The sequence below is a fragment of the Triticum aestivum genome, chromosome 3B (genome assembly GCF_018294505.1).
Source record: "Triticum aestivum cultivar Chinese Spring chromosome 3B, IWGSC CS RefSeq v2.1, whole genome shotgun sequence".
In the NCBI taxonomy this organism is placed as follows: Eukaryota; Viridiplantae; Streptophyta; class Magnoliopsida; order Poales; family Poaceae; genus Triticum; species Triticum aestivum.
This window is the reverse complement of record NC_057801.1, coordinates 33,974,279-33,998,372: the sequence shown is the minus strand read 5'-3', so window position 1 is coordinate 33,998,372 and position 24,094 is coordinate 33,974,279. Positions and strand designations below refer to the sequence as shown.

The window sequence follows — 24,094 nt, the reverse complement described above, 5'->3', positions numbered from 1 at the left end:
GAGCGATCACCTTGAAGATGGCACAGAGAACACAAAACATGACCAGCCTCACACAGAAGAAAATAAGAAAATTGGAATGACATTCAGCAGGAACGAAGAAACACAGGTTTTGGAGGAACACGCGATAGTGTGCAATGCCTCCCGCCGCGCGGTCCTTTCAAAAGTTCATAGCAGCAGAGCGCAATGTGAGCCAAAAAAAGATCATCTACTGCATTGTAAGAGGCCGGTCAAACAAGCATTTCACTTCCCCAGTTCTCCCCACTAGATTGAAAACAGGCCGGCTGCTCCTCGGCAACATCATGGAAAACAATATTCAGTTTTGAGACACCAATAATTAAGATCCTACTTCTACATAGTAGGACCAACTAGACTAGTAGCATTCCACTACTACCCACTGGATTGGAAATTCAGTCATAACTGCTGCATTTTCAGCTTGTACACACCGACGGTTAACATGTTACAAGGTACTCCCATTTTGGAATCCTAGCAAGAACACCCGTGTATCCACCGAAATGTTGACTACTTTGCCTGCTGTCTATGTTCTCTATGCAGCATGTGCTAAACTAGCGTTTCCCTACGACGGACTAGCTAGCTGCTACATTCAGATTTCACAAACAAGCAATCAAAGATCCTACAAAGTGACATTTATTCATCCTCGCAAGAACTGCGGCAGTAAAATGAACAGGCAAGCAAGCCAAGTAGGATCACTAGTTACCACTTACCAGTGATCAGCTGCATATATAGCCTGCGCGATACATTGGCCAACATTGCCATGGACAGAATCAATCAAAGCCCAACCATGGTTCAACCTTCGATCACTACCACCAGTTCACTACCAAATCACCAATGTCCAACCATGGTAAATATATATAGTACTCCAGGTTAAGGCGAGTAGTAGATAATAAGGAGCCCAAGGTGACCAAGTAAGTAATCAGCCACGGGGACGGGGGCTCCTGCTCGCCTTGACCTCCTTGTCGATGCGGAGACGGAGGACGATCCCTCCCCCTTCCGGCGCCGGCACGACGGACGGCACCGACAGGCACCTGCCACCCGCGCCCATGGCCGCCTCCTCGGAGGGCACCGCGCAGCTCCCCTTGGCGTCCAGCATCACGACGTCCATGTGGCCGGTGTCCGTGTCCACGGGCGCGTGCACCCACACCTTGCACCTGTACCACGACGCCGCCGGCCCTTCCTCCTCCGCGGCCGCGCTCACGCGCACCACCTTGACGCCGCGCTCGCTCGCCACGAGCAGGAACAGCCGCTCCCCGTCCTCCGCGGCAAGCAGCCGCCGCCCCTGCTCCAGCGCCTGCATCTGGACCTCCAGCACGGACCCGTAGGCGATGTCGGTCACTTGCCACTGGTGGCACTCGGCGAGGTGGCCGCGGAGCGCGGGCGGGGGGCCGAGGAACCCGCATCCGGGCTCGGGGCAGCGGCACGGCGCGTGCGGGCACACCAGCCGGTGGTCGCTCACCATACAGTACACTAGGGAGCTCCCGCAGCCGTACGCCTGGTTGGGGCAGGGCACCCTGACCGCCAGGAGGTAGCGGTCCGCCCCCTCGTCGCGCTCGTACGCGCCGTCGCACGCCGGGCACTTGTTGGCCTGGCTCTCGGCGCAGGGGCCGCACGCCACGTGCTTCGCCGGGCACTGCACAAGAAGCAAATTATTGTGTGTGTGTGTGTGTGTGTGTGTGTGTGTGTGTGTGTGTGTGTGTGTGTGTGTGTGAGAGAGAGAGAGAGAGAGAGAGACGGAAGAAGTGGCCGGCATCGAGCAAGGAAGCAAAGCAAAGATGGTCCATTTTACAGTACGTACCTGGAAGACGGGAGGCTTGAGTGGCAAGGAGCAGAGGGGGCAGTCCAGCAGGGACTTGTCGAAATCGACGGCGATCTCCACTCTCGGGGCGGCGACGGCGGCGGCCGCCATCACCGTCGCTGCGGTCTCCCCTTCTTCCTCCTTGAGCTGGACACCGTCGTCACCGAGAGGGACGCCGGCGTCCGGCGGCAACACCCAGTTGTCCTTGCCGCCGCGAGTGCGAACCATCTTGTTGCCGGCGCGGCGCAGAGGAGGGGAAGGGGAATGCGGGCGCGAGGACTGGGAGAATGGGGAAGGGGAATGCGGCCAGGAGGAAGAAGTTGCTGTGACTCTGGATGAGCGGAGCAGAGCACGGGAGGAGAGCGAATGGGTGTGCAGAGCAGAGCAGTTTTGCGTCAAATCGGCAAGCCATGGGCGGTGGTGGTGGTGGGGTGGGGGAGTGGCCACGTGAAGGAGAGACAGACGGACAGAGACATCTTCCGCTCCTCCTTTTAAATTTTGATTTTTGAAGCCTTGCCCGCGAAAAGCTCTGCCTTCTCATTTTCATTTCCCCCAAACTTCATTTTTGTTTTCAGATTCTCATTTCCCCCAAACTTCATTGGATTTAATCTTCCCTCGGTCCCATAACGCGTCAAAAATACTCCTATATTATGGGACGGAGGGAGTATTTAAAAGAAAAAAAATAGTTGTCCTTCCACTCTATTTCAGCCTGTGTATGGACATCTCCCCAGTTGGGCTGCCTCTAGCCGGCCCAAACAGGCACCTGGTAAGCCAGTAAACCCCCAGCTGCGGTGCAGCGTCGTCCTACCGCATGCCCTGTCCGTTGTGTGAGGTTTCCTCGATAATTTAGATAATAATACATCAGACAAGAGCTTTGGGCGTTTAATGACTACAGCTCATGAATCTCCAAGGATAGCATAAGAGTATGCCAGCTAGCAGAGAGTGAAAACGTTTGGTTTTTCGATTACCCCTCCTGATTTTGTGAACGTCTTGTGTGCTTCAAGTCGCCACGACATCTGTGAATTCTCCGATGTTATGGTAGGAAGGGTGCACACACAATCCAGAAGGGCCCTTAAATGCGCAAAGAGGCAATTTTTGGTTGTCCCTCCCAATTTTGTGCTCGGCAAGAAGATTCATATGGCTCGCGAAATCCTTTGTCAACAAATTGGCGCTCATATATATTTTAGTAGGGCGGATGTATGCACAATCAAGAGAGGTGATAAAATCCCAAAAATAACCTATGACACCCCATTGGCCATATGAATTGCCCACGTGCGGCAGCTACGACACACCACCGCCGACCACCCATCTCTGTCATCGGGCACCATCCCCGGACGAAGACCGCCACGCGGTGCTGCTCCTCCGAAAAGAAGACGGCGCCACACTTCGACAGCCGGGAGGGGGAAGCAGCAGCAGATCATTTTCCACGTGGCGGCAGCCTAGTTAGGGCTGTGAAAAAATCCATGGTGTTTTTCTCCACGAAGGAACGGCACCAACACGTAGCATCCATGGCATGACATCGCCTCGCCGGACCGATTTTCACAGAAACAGTGATACCGTCATGGGAACGAGACAGGCACCATCAGCTCACAGCTAGCACTGCACTCATTGCAGGGTCAAGCTTCAAAAAGAAAGGTAAAATGCTTTGCACTAGCCACTCACGCCATGGCTTGCATTGCCGTTTCCGTGCAAAAGTATGGATGCCCACTCTTTCAAGTACTACTTCCATACATCTATCTGGTGTTTTTCTCTTCTTTCATGTGTTCGGGAGATCGAAATGTGCATCTCGACAAGAAGAAAAGAATTGAACTTATAACTTGAACTTATAAAATATTGTCTACTCTAGCCTTTTACTTCCTCCGTCCGAAAATACTTGTCATCAAAATGGACAAAAAGTAATGTATCTAGTACTAAAATATATGCAAATACGTTCTCTTTTATTCATTTTGATGACAAGTATTTCCGGACGGAGAGAGTACAAGTTTAGGAAGAAGAAGAAGAAGTTCCTCGCACTCACCAACTATTGCCTGATCTCTTCCCGTTTTTGTTACATGCATATGGCATGTCTGCAATTTTCTCTTCGTAGTTAGCATCAAATCTTGTATATGCATGGTTTTTTTTTTCTGAGCAACCTGAACTTTCAAGACAAAAATGGCAGCTCCAAAAGTCCGTGTTTATGGTTCAAACAAATCCTGGTATGATATATCTTCATTTCTGGGCCTTATCAAGAACACTCCTGTCCTGAATATCATCAGTTATATGTTTTAGTGATCTGAACTATATTTGGAAAATATGAGACGATTTCAGACAATATGTATCCAGAATATGAATATGCTTGCACAACATAATTAGGAGAGGATATTCTCGGGGGAAGAAATTCAAGTACGTACCCTCGCCAAAAAGAAAAAACTTCAAACAATTAGCACTAACTGACGGCGTTGTTCAACCTTCGCTGTTGTGAATTCCTCTGTGAGCCACAACTACAATATATAGTTCCAAGCTCCGCATACAAAACACAGTTTTAACAAACATCACAATGTAGTTGCTCACAAATTTCAACCTACATCTCAGCTTGCACTACTGATGTTATTCAGCCTTCACAATTGTAAGTTCATCTGTGAACAGAACTGGAATATAGCTTCAGGCTTCGTGTACCAAAATACAAAAAAAAAAATCCACAAATTTAACAGTGTAGTTGCTTTCACAAATTTCAATCTATTGCTGGTAGTTTTCTCAAGTCCCAAAATAACAGCAGACGTGTACCTTTTACAAGTACATCAAGATGTGAATGACAAACAAGACAGGTTCAAAGTCTTTCTGAGATATTTAACTGGAAGCAGCAGCTTGTCAGACATTGCATCGCAGAAATGCACATGAACATCGAAAGTATTGCGGTAAACAGTCAGACGCAGGTTACACTGTAGATGGATTTGGTGCAATGAGAATATAATTCTGAGATACAATCGTGAGCTCCGACCAAACCACAAATGCGACGATGGTGGTTCCGTAAACATGCATGAGACAATCTAGAGCAACAACAGTTTGAAAGTTTCATGGGGATCATATTCAGTATTCAGTCAGCTACCTCAGTTCAGAGAGTTGGTAGAGGGGGTCTTCGCAGATTTTTCAGTGTCAGGAGAGGAAATTAATTCTTCTAGTGTGCGGAACCTCCTGTGATCGGCTGCCGGTTCTTCCATGGGCCCGGGCCCCTTGCAATGTTCACGCTTCAGTTGAAACCTAGGACTTGTCCTAGGAGTGCCAGTATGGTAATCCTTCCTAGCATGTTTCACCTCCCCTCTCACCAGCACTGCATCGGCACCTTCAGAGGTCAGAGCCTTCGCTGGCAGCTTTTCCACAGGCCTGTTATGACAATCAAGCTTGGGTACAAACCTAGGACTTATCCACTAGCAGAAAACGGCCCATTTGTCCCGGTTCCAGAGGCCCTTTAGTCCCGGTTCTAAAATCGGGACTAAAGGGTCGGGACTAAAGCCCGAACCCTTTAGTCCCGGTTCACTTACGAACCGGGACAGAAGGGGCTCCACGTGGCCGCTGCGGCGCGCCTAGGCAAGAGGACCTTTAGTCCTGGTTGGTAATACCAACCGGGACCAAAAGGCCTCCACGCGTCAGCAGCTGGTAGGAGTTGGAGTTTTTTTTTTTGAAAGGCGGGGTTTAGGGGTTTTGGAGGGTTAATTTAGGGGTTTCATATTGTGTTAGCTAGCTAATAGAGAGAAGTGTCCTCTTTTATCTCCGTCCTTGGTCGATGCTAGCTACTATACGTATAGAGAGAAGTGTCCCCTCTTCTGCTACTATAGTTTTGTGGAATGCAACAGAGAGAAAAACATTTCTGCTTAAACATCTCATTGCATACCAATTTCACTTTCTGTACATAACAATTTGACATTGCTTAAACAGCTGCAGTACATAACAGTCACTTTAATTGGAAAGAAGTTTGTGGTCTACTTAATTTGATGATACATTGATTTATAGCGAGCCACTTCCTGAACATCATGAGCATTTACATTTGTTTGGCAACCCTGAAATGTGCACATTTTGCGTCGCTCGAGTATCAACACTCCTCGGCCATGTTTTGACTCTGCAGAGACCTGAATTGGACGAGGCCAAAATTGAAGCCATCAAGAGTTGGCTGACTAAAGTATTCTTCAGTTGACTTTGAGTTTTATGGACGCTCTGTCATAGAATGCTGATAAAATTCATGTAAATCAAAGAAGGCCCTCCAATTCCGACATTATTAATTGATGCTAGCACTTGTATTAATTCGAGTTCTTTGTTTTTTTCCTCAAAACTGAATCAATGAAGCACACTCGTCTTCAACAACACAGATCGAGCACGTGCCTAGGATAGTTTGATGGCGTTTTACAAATCAAGCCCGTTCTAAGTTAGTACTCCCTCCGTTTTTATTTAGTTCACATATTAGCTTTGGTCAAAGTCAAGCTTTACAAACTTTGACCAAGTTTATAGAAAAAATATTAAGATATACAATAACAAATCAACAACATTAGATTTATTATTGAATGTACTTTCACATCGTATAGATTTATCATGATAAATTTCTATATTGTTTTCTATAAACTTGGATAAACTTTATGAAGTTTAACTTCAGTCAACTTTAATATGCAGAGTAAATAAAAACGGAGGAAGTACTACTACACGTACAAGGAAATTTATGAAACGGCCGGAGGGGCACGCGCGGAGTTAAGTTAACCCATGAAACATCGTGCACCTATCCACCTACGGCGGCTACGCGGTCGCCGTATCCAAAGCAGCCAGCAGCACGCCGCGCAGACGTTCGCCGTGGACCAGCGGATATACGTACATGCATGCATGCGGGGCGTGGTGACACGTACGGTCAAATCGTACCCTGGCTGGCTAGTTCATCCAGTCTAGGAAAGGAGAGCCCGTCCGTGGCCTATTATTCATGCGCGCGGGCGGTCCACCCTGACCCTGTAGTACTAGCTCCGTTCCATGCATGCGTGCGTGGAATCCATCGTAGGATTTCAGGGCGGCTAAATTTGGTGTTTTGACACTTTTTCCAAACCTATTCGAAATCTAACCTTAGTCTGAAATATTTTTGAGATTTGACCCTTTTGCTACCGTCAGGGACCATGACGATAGGGTATAACAGCCTACTGCCAAGGACCTTGGCGTAGGGTTACATGCCCTACCGCCAAAAACCTCTAAGTATTGAACACAGTGCGTGCTCGTGCCTACCGCCAAGCACCTTGGCGGTAGGGTTATGCAGGCTACCGTCAGTCCGTTTGGCGGTAGCGATGTTTCTTACCGCCATGGACTCTGGCGGTAGCAAAAGGGTCAGATCTTAAAAAAAAAATCAGACTAGGGTCAAATCTTGAATAGGTTTCCGAAAAGGGTCAAAACACGAAATTTAACTCATCCCATGTGTACTGCTATCCAAACTCATCTATAAATACTCCTGCATACAAGCGTACGGACCACACACCGCATTGCTCACTCACTCATCTCCTACGTCTCCTTCAGGCTACTCTGGTATACGTACAGGTGGAGGGTGCTCAGAGAAGAGGGGACGGAATGGGGACGGCGGCGGCGGCGCTGATGATCGTGTCGCTGCTGTGCTGGACGGCGGCGACGGCGGTGCAGGCGTCGCACGTCGTCTACCCGGAGCTCCAGTCGCTGGAGGCCAAGGAGGTCGCCACGGAGCTGCGCACCGGCTACCACTTCCAGCCCCCCAGGCACTGGATCAATGGTACGCGCGTATTTTCTTTCCATCTATCTACCTCTCCATGTTTGTGGATCATCTCCTTCTTCAACGGCCCATTGCTCATTCCTCGTCGCCTTTATTTGCATGGCATTGACCTACTTCCCATGACGACGCAACAACCAATCAGATCCCAATGGTACGTGACTACGTGTAGCAATTAACTAGTAACTAGTGTGGATATTTGCATGGCACTGTGCTGTGCGACCCAGCATGTATCTAAACCTACACTATGTGAAGAAAATTCGTTCAAAATGTTTGCATGGCACTGTGCACCTAATATGTAAACGTACGTGCGGATGGATGCAGGGCCAATGTACTACAAGGGGCTGTACCATCTCTTCTACCAGTACAACCCCAAGGGCGCCGTGTGGGGGAACATCATCTAGGCGCACTCCGTCTACACCGACCTCATCCACTGGGTGGCCCTCCAGCCTGCGATCTACCCGACCAAGCCCTTCGACGTCAACGGCTGCTGGTCGGGCTCCACCACCATGTTGCCCAACGGCGTCCCGGTCATCATGTACACCGGCATCGACCCCGATAAGAACCAGGAAGAACGTCGCATACCTGGCCAACCTCTCCGACCCCTTCCTCCGCGAGTGGGTCAAGCCCGAGTACAACCCCATCATCACCCCCGACCATGGTATCAACGACGACAGTTTGGTACGGGCGCGACAGGTATGCACACATACATTTTCTTTTCATCGAGATAGGTACGTGCAAGATTACCGTTCACGGCACTAAGAAATTCCCTTCCCATCTTGGTCCTCCGAACAAATTTTCTTCACAAGTTAGCTCAGAGCTTGGGGGGAGGGGGGCGGTGCCCCCCCCCCCCCCACCCCTCCTACCCCCAAACTATATATTGTGCTATGCTTATACATAAAGAATATACGTTGTACCTTATATATGTGCAGACACTTGAGGTTGGTGGTGGGCAGCAAGGAAAACATGAGTGGGATTGCGGTGTTGTACCGGAGCCGAGAATTCCAGAAGTGGGTCAAGGTGCACCACTCGTTGCACACCAGGCTCACTGGAATGTGGGAATGCTCCGACTTCTACCCCGTGGCTGTGGCCGGAGGCAACCGTCACCATCAGAGAGACATGTACACCGTGGAGTTGCACGACCATGCTGTGGACGAGGAGGTCAAGTACGTGCTGAAGGTGAGTCTAGAACTGACACGGTACGATTAAAACACCGTCGGCACCTACGACTACGACAAGGATAGGTACACCCCTGACCCCGCCTTCCCGGACAATGACTACGGCCTCCACTACGACTATGGTGACTTCTACGCCTCCAAGTCCTTCTTTGATCCGGCCAAGAAACGCCGAGTGCTCTGGGGCTGGGCCAATGAGTCTGACACCGTTACCGACGACCGCCACAAGGGCTGGGCCAGCATCCAGGTCACTAGCTACGCTTGCACATGAACAAAATTACTTTTGCTAGTATGTTTTCCACCGTACGTGCTGAGAGCCTGAGATCGAGACGTATTGTTGTTGCTGATTTTCTCAGGCGATACCAAGGAAGATCTTCCTGTCGCGAAGCGGGAGACAGCTGATCCAATGGCCACTGGAGGAGGTCAAGTCACTGCGCTCAAAGCATGTCAATGTCACCAACAAGGCCGTCAAGGGCGGCAAGTACTTCGAGGTCACCGGCTTCAAATCGGTGCAGTTGGACGTGGATGCGGCGTTCACCATCAGGAACCTGGACAAGGCAGAGAAGCTCGACCCGGCGTGGCGGACCGACGCACAAGGGCTATGCAAGAAGTTCATCTCGCACGTCAAGGGTGGCGTTGGGCCGTTCGGGCTCTGGCTGCTGGCCTCCAATGACCTCGAGGAGAGGACGGCCGTCTTCCTCAGGGTGTTCAAGACCAACGACGCCAATTACGTCGTCCTCATGCGTAATGACCCGACAAGGTAACATATAAGATATAACTCACCAAAGTCACATTACATGGTATAAAACTTGCAATGTTGGATTATCCATGCATCCAGTGATCCAGATCCAACAGTAATTCCCAATGGTCGCTATCAAATAGGTCATCATACGAGTCACAGATCTACAGGCCGACCTTCGCCGGCTTTGTCAACGTCGACATAGCCAAGACCAAGAAGATCGCCCTCAGAGCATTGGTACGTATATATGTAACCACATGATCAGTGTATGCTCTGGAGTGGATTAAACCGTTGCAAGAGTGGTCTAAACCATGTCGCGAACTTCATTTCAGATTGACCATTCTGTGGCGGAGAGCTTCGGGGCCGGCGGAAAGACGTGTGTCCTGACGAGGGTTTACCCGAGGAAGGCCATCGGGGACGACGCGCACCTCTTCGTCTTCAACAACGGTGAGTCGGACATCAAGATCACCAATCTGCACGCGTGGGAGATGAAGACCCCCACGATGAACAAGCTGCTGGAGCAGTAGCAGCAGCCCGGACGATCGAGGAGTAGAAGTAGCCTAGCCTAGCCGTAGCTAGCTAGCTTATTAGTTTCGCTGAGATGGATCAGTTAGGAGATGCTGACGTTAAAAATGTAGTTGTACACTTGCTGCCCACGGAAACATGGGAATGAATAAAGGTTTTAGTGGATGACGTTGAAAATTCTCCCACAGGATCGATCACATCAAATTGCACGAACACACGTGCACAAAAATCCGATAGCCAAGGGCCCTTGTCGTGCCCTTATTTTCCACTTTATTTCTCTTTTCTTCTTTTCTCTGTTACAATGACGCAGGCTGATGCATATATATAGGTGCAACAGCCGACTCCAAGCAACCGATCATGACTTCTTTTTCCTAACCTATACGGACTAGTACTACTACCATACTAGGACACGACCAAGCTAACTCCAATTCCAACCGGTCTCAGCTTTCCCAATCTATTAGCACACGTAGACTACTAGCACAAAGACATCATACACTTTCCTAACTAATCAACCGGCAACGTTGATCACCCTAGTACTAATCCTAATTGAAGACTAGAACCTCACACACGTATAACTTGTACTTGTCAAATTAACTACCATAATGTTTGGATTATTCCAACATTCACCCCCTAATCTAAACATCCGACACTTTTTACTCAATGAGACACGCAGAAGATCACCTCTTCATCTTGTCCCGTCGATTGTCTCCGGTGACGCGACTTACCGGACCACAACTTCTCTCTTCTTGCAACGATGGCCACCACATCATCGCCATCATACTTTTGTGCCGACTTGAAAATTGAAACCAACGATTATCCGGACTACCAGCCACGCTGCCACAATTTAGCGTGCTACATGCAGACTAAACGCATAGCCTCATGAAGGAACTCAACTTAACCGGTGCGCGTTCATCTTTACGTTGATCTTCATCTTCACGTCGGTTGCTTGCACACAGGGAGACACATCTCTTCACCCGTCACATCTTCACATCTTCTCAGTGTCGCCGATGCCACATCTTATCAAACGACACCTCTTGTCCGACGGCAAAACAACTTGCCATATACGTGCAACTCATCTCCACTTTATATGAACACGCCGGAACTCCACTACCACGAACCGAAACGCAAGGCACAATTTCCTTTTTCGATCCGCTCTCACTCTCAACTCTCCTGCCAGTGACGCATCTCAACTGCAGCAGAAGATTCACACACCTCAGCTCTTGGACGCACCTTACAAGAACTCCTGTGCACACCTTGACGACAGCTCGCAATTTTGTCGCCTCTTCCTCGCACCCCGGAACGACGATCTTGACGAGATCTTCTAGCACCGCACCTCGGCACTACCGCTCCCGTCAACCTCCTCCACGTCGTTTCGAAGAACGACAATCACCCGACGTCTCGCTTGCGACGACGTCCTCGCCGCCTTCATGTCATCGCTCCGCCGAACGACAACCGCCTGACCCTCCATGTCGCCGCTCGAACGACAATTGCCCGCGTCTCCCCTTCGATGCACCATCCAGCGGTCGTATCGCCCGCTCTTCTTCGTCGTTGCACCACCCAACGACAGTATCGCCCGCCCCGAGGCGCTAGTCGGGTCGCCATCCCGGGGCAAGCACAGCTTCACCGCGACCTTGCTCTAATACCAATTGTTGGAAATTCTCCCACAGGATCGATCACATCAAATTGCACGAACACACGCGCACAAAAATCCGATAGCCAAGGGCCCTTGTCGTGCCCTTATTTTCCACTTTATTTCTCTTTTCTTCTTTTCTATGTTACAATGACGCAGGCTGATGCATATATATAGGTGCAGCAGCCGACTCCAAGCAACCGATCATGACTCCTTTTTCCTAACCTATACGGACTAGTACTACTACCATACTAGGACACGACCAAGCTAACTCCAATTCCAACCGGTCTCAGCTTTCCTAATCTATTAGCACACGTAGACTACTAGCACAAAGACATCGTACACTTTCCTAACTAATCAACCGGCAACGTTGATCACCCTAGTACTAATCCTAATTGAAGACCAGAACCTCACACACGTATAACTTGTACTTGTCAAATTAACTACCATAATGTTTGGATTATTCCAACAGATGAGTCCATTTTCGCCTTGAAGAATTGCAGATCAGTTTATGTCCCTTTTTGTTCGACAAGCTGCTGCTGAACTTCCAGTTAAATATCTCCAAGAGATTTTTAACTTGTTTTGACATGTACATTTTCTAAGGTGTTATTTTGATGTACATAAAAAAGGCACACAACCAGTGTTATTTAATTGTCAGTTAAGAAAACTACATTTTTGTTCTTCTCATCCTGGCTGCAAGCTGAGATGTAACTAAACCAGCAATAGGTTGAAATTTCTGTAACGTAAAATTTCTGCGGAGTATGTGATTTGGTACATGGCCGCTGGAGCTATATGAAGGTTGAACATAATCAGTTATTAGTGCTACTTACTTGAAGCTCTGGCCTTGAGCATAACCCCTGATAATCTTGTACAAAAAGTGCTCAAGCAGCGTGGATGCATGCTAACATATTATTTGAGTTCAAGGGAGACCGGATCTAGGGTTTCCACCAAAGCATGTTCGGAAAAGAAGGGGAGGCTGCAACATCAATGCAACAAGGGGAGGTGCCTGTAGGCGCCGCCATCGACGACTCCGGCCTTAGTCAGAGCACGACTTTTGGCAGCAGTCTCCGTGAGCATCTTGCCACATCTCGCCCTTGACAAGTCTTCGACGTATCTATATTTTTTGTATGTTTCATGCCACTATCTTATTCTTTATGCAAACTTTGATATTTGTTTGGACTAACCTATTAATAATTGCAAGACAAGCACAATTACTTGTTTTCCCTTCTGTGTGTAGGAGCTTCATAAAAATTCAATGAACTATGAAAAACCTTCAATGTCCCGTAAAATTTGGAGTTACTACATATCTGTCCATGCAAGTTTAATTATTAAAGATCATCACTTTGACCCCTTAAGATCGAGTCAAATGAAGAAAATCAATACATGAAATTTATACTCCACATCATAGCAAAATTATAGCACTTGGAATCACCCAATTCAAAGTTTGCACGCAGTGTGTGAGCCCAATCCAGTATTTACAAAAACTAGCACTTTCAAATAGAGTGACAAGATTGACTCTAAATCCTTCCAAACTTGATGGATTCGAACGTGGTTTGATGCTATAGGAAAGAAAGGCTTTGGAGGGGCCTAAACATGTCCAAGGGCCCTTGGATCAACGCCTTATGGGTTGGATGGTCGAGATTGGAAGACTTGACCTATATATTGTGTACCGGATAACAATTCTAACAAGTGTGTGCACCGGGTATGTTATGTCATCGTTTGCCCAGGCAAAATTCCACCACTACCTTCATAACCATAAAACTTTCTCTCTTTTTATTTTTAGAAACTACTCCCTCGGTAAAGAAATATAAGAGCAGTGATCTAAGCGCTCATATATTTCTTTACGGGAGGAGTAATATATAATAGTACCTGACTTTTAACTTTATCTTTCTAAGTACATTAGTTATATCTTGCATTTTATCTTAGTTGTAGATAGTTTAAGCATAGTAAACGTTTAGTGGTGGGAGAGATAGGGTTTTTTCTCCCGGGCCGCCTGCGGGAGTGACACAGGAGGTGGCGGAAGAAGGGGGGGGGGGAGAGGCAATAATGAGTTTTTTTTTCAATCACAAAGTGAAAGGAGGTTTTTTTTTCGAAAATGATAAATCCTGAACGTTCGGGATTTCATTATGGCAGATAGAACATTTTATGGCGATTTTAGTTGACGCGAGGATGCAAAGTTTAGTTAGCAAGCACGCCAATTTTCTGGCCGATTTATCATGCTTATCAACTAAATTTACGGTGGTCAACAAATATTTGTCAAAAAGACATTTGATTTGACATGGTCAAATCGTTTCGGGGCTTATGGGCCTTTTTTAAGGCGTGAAAGGAGTTGGACTGTTCTACACGTTCTTTTTGTTGTGCCTGCCCACTGTTCTCGGTGGGTCCCGCGGCGCAGAAACCCCCCACGTGATCATCGTAGGCCGAGCTCCTCCCATTTCTAGTTTTCTTCCCACCCGTGGCTCCTCCGTCCACTCTGCCCCGTATGCCTCAATCCTCATGGCCGCTCTTGACTGACTGAACCGATCCCTCCCTCGGAGGGCATTCCCCACCAGATCAGCTCCTCCTCCGGTGGGCCACGCTGCCGTGGGCGCGGAGCGAAGGCCTCCGGTCAATCCGTCCTGCGGGTGAGGAACCCCCGTCTTTCTTTTCTTGGAGCTGATTTTGCGCTGGTTCTTGCTCGCTGCTCAACGATCTCTGCTGGTTTCCTTGCAGAGCACCGATCGGGCTTTGGTTTCCGGCCGTTTTGTTGGAGCTTGGAAGGGGGCCAAGCGGAGGGGCCGAGGCGAGGAAGGAAGTAGACTGAAGGTGGGGTGAGATTGAGAAGGGGAAGCAGAGGAACCAAGGTCTGCTGCCTCCGTCTGTGTCTTTCTCTTCCCGACCTCTTCTTTTCAGATGCCCTCTTCGGGATTTCCGAACTGTTTCTTCCATGTATTAAGTGAAGAGAGTTCATGGCCGGTACTTTAAGTCGAAGTGGCCGTCGAAGCCAAAAATAGCAGTTAATTAAGGAAATATAGTTGTTTCGTTGATATGATAACTTCGACTCTTGAAGCCAAAAACAGCAGTTAATTAAGGAAATATTAGTTGTTTCTTTGATATGATATTAGTATCTCCATTCTTAAAGAGGGGTTAGTTGAAAATCCAGTAGTCAGCTTATAGTAGTGTTGAACTTACGGATTACTACTAAATTTGTGGAATGTGTTGAATTTCAGGTCTCAAGATTCACAAATAGCCTCATTCTAGTGGATATGATCAAGAAAGCGACAGTTTGGTCACACTTGGATCCGGTAAAGTCATTTTTGTTCGATTTTTAGGAATGTCGCTGTTACTTTTAACTCAACACATGGAGATGCTAATTGACCTGAGCTATGTGAAAAATTCCATAATTGAGGAAGAACTCTAATTCTTACTACTACTCGAGCTTCTCAACCTCTTGTGAAATCCATTCATTTAGCAATGTACAGAAGGAAATGATAGCTTCATTTTCAATCAAGATATACTGAATGGATATGTAGGAACCAAACCAACCGCTAGAGCCCTGGAATCAGAGTTCTTTGATTTGCACATTAAAATATTTATGACGGGTTATATGAAAATAATCTTACTGCATTTGTCTTCGGTAGTACATTCATTGTTTTTTTACCACATGTACTTACAAAAGAGTTCATGGCCGGTGCTCCAAGTTAAAGAGCTAGTCATGTTATGATAGCTACATAAATGTTCAAATATCTCGATTCTTAAAAAGGGTAGGTGACTTTGGTTATTTTTATTATCCTTGCTACTTGTTTCTTTTCCCTTAGGGCTGAAATGTCTGATGGATGGATATAGCTTCAGCTTGTTTTTATTCCTGCACCATTCTTCATTAATCATTGCTCATGCAATTTTACTATTTCAGGCCACAAAATGACTGTAATAGTTTTCATAGATCTGAGTGATCATGATATTATTGACTTGAGCAGCAGCGACGACGAGACTGTTCAGGAGGATCATATTGCTACTCAGCACCGGGCGGCGTCGTTTGATAGGAAGACTATGCATGTCATAGCTGGTGAAGGAATCCAAGATGTGCAGGCTGCTTTTGTTGCAACTAGTGAAGGAAGGCAAGATGTGCAGGCTCTGTTTGCTGCAGCTAGTGAAGGAAGACAAGAGGCTGCTGCTTGCGGACATGCTTTGGAAGTCACCACATTGTCCTTGGTTACGGAAAAAGAACCGCTTGTTGTAGCTAGTGAAGGAAGCCAAGATGTGCATGTCAGGCAGCGGCAGCAAGATCGATCGGATTCAGAGAGAAGACTAGGTGTTTTGCGTTGCGCACAAACTGCAACTTTTCTTGTTTTTCCTTCTCTGTTATGTATACTGCGATTACAGAATGACTGGGAGAGTGATCCGAGCTTCACGGCCGTGCCATTCCACGTCCACTCGCCACCTCCCTTTACGCCGCCATGCTCGCATGAGCTCGTGCCATCCCACGATGCGCGCACAGCGGCCTAACTAACCTAGCTAAGCAAACTAAGAATCGGTCAGTGCACAAACAGGCTCATGCACTAGCCGTTTTACTTCTAACTGAACTTGACTGACGACTAAACTAGGCGCAGGATTACAGAGACAACAAATCCCCTCCTAATCCTGACGCCCTGGTGAAATCTCCATGACTCCAAGCTTGAGCCTCATCTCCGTGAATCTTGCACGGCCCAATGCCTTGGTAAGAACGTCGGCGAGCTGGCCGTTGGTTCCGATATGCTCAACGCCCACCTTGCCCTCCGCGACCTTCTCACGAATGTAGTGGTAACGAGTGTCAATGTGCTTGCTGCGCTCGTGATGAACTGGGTTCTTGCAAAGCTCGATTGCGGACATGTTGTCTATCCGCAGCTTCACCGTTGCCGGCGGTTTGCCGATCAGCTCCCCAAGAAGACGACTCAGCCACACCCCTTGACACGTCGCTGTCGCCGCCGCAATGTACTCCGCCTCACAGGACGAAAGGGCGACAACCTTCTGCTTCTGCGACGTCCACGTGATGATGCCTGAGTTGAGGAAGAAGGCGTATCCAGTCGTGCTTTTGCGGTCGTCAAGATCGCCTACATGATCGCTATCACTGAACCCTGTCAGAACAACAGGATCCGGTGTCTTCCCCTTCATGTAGCAGCATCCATATCCCGTTGTTCCGCTGATGTAGCGCAGCACTTGTTTCACCGCAGCCCAGTGCGCCGTCGTAGGAGCCTCCATGTACCTGCTCACCATGCCAACGGCGTGCGTGATGTCAGGCCTGGTGTTGCAGAGATACCGAAGGCTCCCGACAATGCTCCGAAAACGCGTGGCGTCGACGGCGTCACCAGCGCTCCCCTTGCACAGCTTCAGCCGCGCTTCCATCGGTGTGTGACAAGCGTTGCAGCCAGACATGCCGGCCGCCTCCAAGATCTTCAGAGCATAAGAGCTTTGGCAGATGGTGATCTCACCTGCCTCCTGCTTCACCTCCATCCCTAGGTAGTAGCTCAGCAGGCTGAGGTCGCTCATGTCAAAGAGATGATGCATCTGTTCCTTGAACGATGTGATCTCCTCCTCGTACGTGCCCGTGATGATCAGGTCGTCGACGTAGACGCCGACGATGAGCGTCCCCTTGCCACTGCTCCTCTTGTACACGGCGTGCTCGAGCGGGCTCCACTCGAATCCGAGCGAGACGAGAGATTCGTCCAGTTTGGCATTCCATGCCCGCGGCGCCTGACAGAGTCCATAGAGCGCCTTCCGCAGCCGCAACACCTTGTTCTCGTTGCCGACGCTGACGTACCCTGGTGGCTGGTGCACGTAGACCTCCTCCGCGAGATCGCCATTGAGGAACGCGGACTTTACGTCCATGTGGTGCACTTGCCACTCACAGTGGGCGGCCATTGCGAGCAGCAACCGCACGGTCTCCATCCTTGCTACCGGCGTGAAGACCTCGTCGAAATCCACCCCTTGTCGTTGGACGTAGCCCTTGGCGACAAGGCGCGCCTTGTGCTTGATCACATTGCCCTCTGGGTCCTTCTTGACCTTGAAGACCCATTTGAGGCCAATCGCGCGGTGACCACGCGGGAGCGTGGTGAGCTCCCACGTATCGTTGCCGCGAATCGACCCCAGCTCGTCGTCCATGGCCCTTCTCCAGCACGCCTCAGACAGCGTTGCGTCCACGCTGGCTGGTTCCTCCGCAGCAGCAAGACACTGCTCGTCCAGCTCGAATGCATCCACCTCTGCTGCCAACACAAAGTCATCGTACAGCTTGTTGGGCTGCACAATGCCGTCGCGTGCTCACGTGACCATGGGGTGCAGTGGGCGTGGTGGAGTGGTAGTTGTGGCTGCAGTGGTGGAGCTGGGACTTGGCGGTGGCGAAGGGCAGCTTCCCGACGCGCCGTCGCTCTCGAGAGCGGTTGCCGCTGGTGCAGGCGTCGCTGGTTCGGAGGCATCACCTTCATTCGTCGTGGCCACCTGTGTAGCCAGGGTGCTTGTGGCTGGGTAGGAGAAGAACTCGACATGGAGCGGAGCAGCCTCCTGCGCCTCCGCAGTGTTCTCCCAGTCCCAGCGAGCACCCTCGTCGAAGACGAGGTCACGTGTGACGTGCACGCGATTGCCGACAGGGTCGTAGACACGGTATGCTGCCGTTCCGGGCTCATAGCAGAAAAACACCATCGGCTTGCTCCTGTCTTCAAGCTTCGACAAGTGCGGCTTCGTGACCTTGACGTGCACCACACAGCCAAACACGCGCAAGTAACTCACATCAGGTTTGTAACCATGCCATACCTCAAATGGAGTCCTACCATCGACGCTTTTCGTGGGCGAGAGGTTCAAGAGGTACACAGCTGTTGACACCGCTGTTGGAGTTAAACTCGACGTGGGTTTCTCCCGTACGTGTGTACGCAGGTGTCCGGATAGGATACGTGACAGTCACCTAATAGGATTTGCATGTACGTAACTGAATAGGACTAGTAGTAGCCATCGACTCGGTTCGGTGCAATCTAGTCTAGGTTCTATATATACATGTAAAGCCCCTTGTACAAACCGTAAGTTGAAAGCAATAAAGCGAAGACAAGGCTCGAGACGAGCCTTTGGCAATACATTAGATTTGTGTGCGTGCGTGTTGCTTCCGGCCGGCTGGCCGTTGTGTACGTACATATACTGTGGTATTGTTTGCTGCAACTTCACGTAGAATCGATCAGTAGCAGGACGGCTAGCTTGGGCCAGCTTTGCACTGTGTTGGTGGATCGATCAGGAGCCGCTAGCAGGAGGCTAGCTTTTGCACTGCGGTGCATCTCGGCGTAAAGTAACTTCGTCGAGTTCGTCAGCGAGCTTCGTTTGTCATCGTCGTTCGTCGTCGGTCGTATCGTCGTTGCCGGAAGTACTCGGCATCGGGACAGGGCCAACAATTGGTATCAGAGCAAGGTTGATCTTCTAGTAACGGGAGATCATGTCGGACGACGAGAAGGACAAGACCAAGCAGCTGGTGGAGTACTCCGGTGCAGCTAAAGTAATTGCTACTCCGGCGAGTTCGTCGTATCCACGGTTTGATCGCGAGAACTTCGGGGTCTGGAAGGCCCTCATGGAGTGTGGTCTCCGCGCCAACGAGCTATGGGACACGGTGGATCCCGGAGGCGACGCGTTCAAGAAGGAGGGAGCCGAGCACCGGAAGGATCGGCAGGCGGCGTCAGCGATTTACTCGGTGATGCCGATAGATGTCCTCCAGCACCTAATCGCCAAAGCAACGGCGAAGGAGGTGTGGGATACGCTCAAGCTCATGTTCGAGGGACACACCCGCGTCAAGCAAGCCAATCTCCAAACTCTCCTAAGGAACTATGAGACTTTGGTCATGGGCGACAATGAGTCCGTGGATGCGTTCGCTTCACGGGTGGCTACTCTCGTCAATCGGATCCGTGCGCTTGGTGAAAACCTCACGGAGACCTCGGTTGTCCGGCGGTTCTTGCGCGCAGCCCCTCCCCGGTACCTGCAAATTGTCACGGCGATCGAGCAGTGCGTCGATCTCGCGACTCTCTCCATCGACGATCTTGTCGGACGGTACAAGGCTCATGATGAGCGTATGCGGTACAGTCTTGGGGACGGGAGGAACGACGAGCTTGTGATGCTCACGAAGGCGCAGTGGATCGCCCTAGAAAAGAGAGGCGGATCCATAAGCAGTAGCAAGAAGAAGGGGAAGCAGCGTTCGACGAGAAAGAACTTCGCTGACTCGGACGACGACTCAGACGATGAGGCTGCACCTGCACCACCGAGGAGGAAGTTTGACATCAGGAAAGTGAGGTGTTATAACTGTGGCCTCCTTGGTCACTTCAAGGCTGACTGCGAGGAAGCACCGAAGCAGAAGGCGCTCATGGCCCAGCAAGGTGACGACAGTGACATGATGTTGATGTGTGAACTCGTGGACAAGGTGGATCCAGTTCTTCAAGCATCGGCTAAAGAAATTGCCGTGCTCCGTGAAGAAAAAGTTCACTGTCAAGATCATGGTTCGGAAACTCATGTCGACGCTACGGACATGGGGGGTGGTTCCGAAGATTACGTCGATGTTACGGGCATAAGTGCTAACTTCGCTGGAGCGGACGCAGCTATTGCCACGTGTACTCGGCCATGGAGAAGCAGTCTTCGTGCGATGCATCCAGAGAAAATAAAGGCGTACGTGACGCCGGAAGTCCACGAAGAAACAACAGACACAAGTGCTACGACCGTTGTTGGTGTTGATGCAAAGCTGGACAAATATACAGTGAACACTGACGCATCGGAAGAGGCTGGTGCATCATCGACCTGTGCGGCTAGCTTGAGACACGCTGGAGAGTGTTCTGAAAATAGGACCAGCTCGATGGTATCCGGTGGTCAGTACGCAGTAACGACGGCATGCAGCCCATCACGCAGCAGGCGTGAAAGCCATGAAGCAAGTGGGCCTGGTGGTTCACGTGGTGGTGAGCTAGGCTCTTCACCAGGAGGTTTTCAACCAGGCATTAGCAGCATGCCATATGGGTTAAAGCGTGCTGCACGAGGCGTTGCACCTGAGGAGCAGGTCAGCAGTCCATGCGGACCAGATGGCTCGCACGGAGGCGTACTGGGAGGGACCCCGGCTGCGTTAGTATTGCTTGAACCGGTGTCAAGCATGCAACCGAAGCAAGCTCTTCGGACAATAGGCCCGGTAAAAGTGAAAAGGAGTGGACAGCGGTGTCTAGCAAGCGCCAAGGAACCGGCGGATTTTAAGGATGCGAACACAAAGGAGTGTTGGCGTCAGGTTATGGAAGAGGAGCTGAGGTCGATCCACGACAACAATATATGGGAGCTTGTGGATCTTCCCGACAATGAAAAAATCATGGATCTCAAGTGGGAATTTATGATTAAGAAAGATGCCGATGCGTGAAGCACAAAGCGAGGCTAGTAGCCAAAGAGTACGTGCAAGAGGAAGGTGCGGACTTCGAAGAAGTGTTCGTTCCCGTTGCAAAGGTGAAATCAGTGGAATTACTCATCGCTCTCGCGGTTCAGGAATCATGGAAGATACATCACATGGATGTAAAACCCGCGTTTTTGAATGGCGAGTTAGAAGGAGATGTGTATGTGAATCAGCCACCGGGATTCATCAAAGAGGGAGAGAAACACAAGGTACTGAAGCTACACAAAGTCTTGTACGGGCTACGACAAGGCTCTCGGACGTGGAACATCAAACTTGATCAGACATTAATTTCTCTTGGATTTGAGAAAGCCCCACTAGAGCATGCGATGTACAAGAGAGGTGAAGGAAGGGATCGTCTACTAGTTGGCATCTACGTCGACGATCTGTTGATAACTGGAGCAGATGAAGAGGTGATTGCAAAGTTCAAGCTACAGATGAAGGAGCTTTTCAAGATGGATGATCTAGGCCTTTTGAGTTGCAACCTCGGGACAGAGGTACATCAAAAGCCGGAGGGGATCACACTATGCCAGGAGGCATATGCAAGGAAGGTACTTGAAGGCCGTGGCATGAAAGATTACAATCACATTGTCGCTCCAATGGAACCTCGTCTTGAGCTGAGCAAGAAGAGCAAAGTATCCGCAGTTGATGCAATAGAGTATATTGCAGCTACCACTGCGGTGTGCCAAAGTGTGTGGCTAAGGAGGCTACACGGTGATCTCATGGATCGAGATCCGAAACAAGTGGTGCTCAATGTTGATAGTGAGTCTACAACTTTTCTACGTGAGGATCCAGTGCGGCGTGAAAGGAGCAAGCACATTGATACGATGTATCAATATATAAAGAACTGCGTGGAAGAAGGAAAGATGGAGGTCAACTACAATCGCACCGATGATCAACTGGCGGACATGCTAACCAAGGCTTTGGATCGAGAGAAGTTCTTGGAGATGCAAAGAAGGATCGGCGTCGGAGCTGTGACGTGACGGCGTCGTGTTTAGGGGGGTGATTGTTGAAGTTAAACTCGACGTGGGTTTCTCCCGTACGTGTGTACGCAGGTGTCCGGATAGGATACGTGACAGTCACCTAATAGGATTTGCATGTACGTAACTGAATAGGACTAGTAGTAGCCATCGACTCGGTTCGGTGCAATCTAGTCTAGGTTCTATATATACATGTAAAGCCCCTTGTACAAACCGTAAGTTGAAAGCAATAAAGCGAAGACAAGGCTCGAGACGAGCCTTTGGCAATACATTAGATTTGTGTGCGTGCGTGTTGCTTCCGGCCGGCTGGCCGTTGTGTACGTACATATACTGTGGTATTGTTTGCTGCAACTTCACGTAGAATCGATCAGTAGCAGGACGGCTAGCTTGGGCCAGCTTTGCACTGTGTTGGTGGATCGATCAGGAGCCGCTAGCAGGAGGCTAGCTTTTGCACTGCGGTGCATCTCGGCGTAAAGTAACTTCGTCGAGTTCGTCAGCGAGCTTCGTTTGTCATCGTCGTTCGTCGTCGGTCGTATCGCCGTTGCCGGAAGTACTCGGCATCGGGACAGGGCCAACAACCGCCTCTCCCCAGAACCTGGCCGGCACTGCCATGGCTTTCATCATGCTCCGTGCGGTGGCGATGATCGTCTGGTTACGGTGCTCTACGACGCCGTTTTGCTGTGGTGAGTACGGCGCTGTGAGCTGACGTCCCACGCCCTCGTCTGCACAGAATGCAGAGAACGTGGCCACCGTGAACTCCCCACCGCCGTCCGTGCGGAGCAGACGCAGCTTGCGCCCTGTTTCCACCTCTGCCCCAGCCTTGAACTGCTTGATAGCTGTTGCCGCCTAATCCTTCGTCGTTAGGAGGGTGAGCCACATATGGCGGCTCAGATCGTCGACCAGCAAAAGGAAATAACGACGCCCTCCTGGCGTCGCCGGCGTGATCGGGCCGCACAGGTCGCCGTGCACCAGATCGAGCAGGCCCGTGGCGCGTTTCTTGGCCTGCTGCGGGAACAAGGTGCGGCGCTGCTTGCCCGCCAGACAACTGTCGCACAGCTGCCCGGCGTGATCAATTGTGGGCAGGCCACGCACCATGTCGTGGCGCGCAAGCTTGTGGAGCGCGTCGAAGTTGAGGTGGACGTAGCGCTCGTGCCACCTCCAGGATTCATCGCCGCGCACCGCTGCGAGACACACTGGCTTGGCGATGGCGAGCATGACGAGGTACAGGCGGTTCCGCGCCCTGGGCACCGTGGCGAGAAGGCGTTCATGGCGATCATGGAGCTTGAGATACCCATCACGGATCGTGATCTGGCATCCGTTTTCCTCGAGCTGTCCGAGGCTGATGCTGCTGCTACGAAGTCGAGGGATGTGGTAGACGTCGACGAGGGCGAGGTGATCGCCGTTCGCGCACGCGAAGAGCACGGTGCCGCGCCCCTTGATCTCCACCAGCGATCCGTCCCCGAACTTCACTGTGCCCGTGACGGAGGTGTCCAGCTCCGAGAAGACAGAGCGATTCCCTGTCATGTGGTTGCTCGCCCCTGTGTCAAGGAACCAGGTGTCGTCACGGCGCGGCTCGTTGGCGAGGAGGACGCGTTCCTCCACCAGATCGACGTGTGCGCCGTTGCCGTTCAGTAGCGTCGTCGGCACGTCCACCCGTGCCATCAGCAGCGACGGGCTGTCGTCGTCGCTGATTGTGCAGATGCGGATGAGGAGGGCGGCCTTCTCTTCCTCGCCGGCTTAGGCGAGGTGTGCCTGCGCTCGGGGCTGCTGCAGTTGCCCCTTTCGTTCTCGCCGTGGCTCCTTGCAGTCACGCGAGAAGTGTCCTGCAAACTTGTTGCAGTTGTAGCACTTGACATGCGACATGTCGCGGCCACCGTTGCCCTTGCCGTTTTCCGGCTTGCCGCGGCCTCTCTTGCCGCTGGCACCGCCGGAGCTCGAGCCCTGATCCTTCATCTTCTTGTCGCGCGCGATCCATTCCTCCTCCGTGAGGAGAAGTTGGGACCCTGCTCCCTCCGAGGACCCGCCCCCGTACCGCTTTTCAAGCAGTCATGAGCCGGCAGATCAGCTCCTCCACAGACAGATCTTCCAGATCGAGCAGAGTCTC

At 50.5% G+C, this 24,094-nt stretch overlaps 1 protein-coding gene, 1 long non-coding RNA gene and 1 pseudogene across 2 annotated transcripts; 2 read left to right on the top strand and 1 right to left on the bottom strand.

The window, feature by feature from the left end:
- Positions 1-627: 627 nt before the first annotated feature.
- LOC123064588 (E3 ubiquitin-protein ligase SINA-like 5) lies at positions 628-2,248 on the bottom strand. The gene is made up of 2 exons (XM_044488041.1): positions 1,811-2,248; positions 628-1,645 (listed from the first exon to the last, which is right to left on the bottom strand). Exons 1-2 carry the CDS (start codon positions 2,036-2,038, stop codon positions 932-934), a joined length of 942 nt encoding a protein of 313 aa, XP_044343976.1. The 5' UTR covers positions 2,039-2,248; the 3' UTR covers positions 628-931.
- Positions 2,249-7,375: 5,127 nt separating this feature from the next.
- Positions 7,376-10,226, top strand: LOC123068409 (beta-fructofuranosidase, insoluble isoenzyme 3-like; annotated as a pseudogene).
- A 3,791-nt stretch (positions 10,227-14,017) lies between these two features.
- Positions 14,018-16,036, top strand: LOC123068410 (uncharacterized). Its single transcript, XR_006431740.1, has 4 exons — positions 14,018-14,240; positions 14,329-14,459; positions 14,826-14,900; positions 15,509-16,036. It is a non-coding gene; the product is annotated as an uncharacterized lncRNA (long non-coding RNA).
- Positions 16,037-24,094: the final 8,058 nt, after the last annotated feature.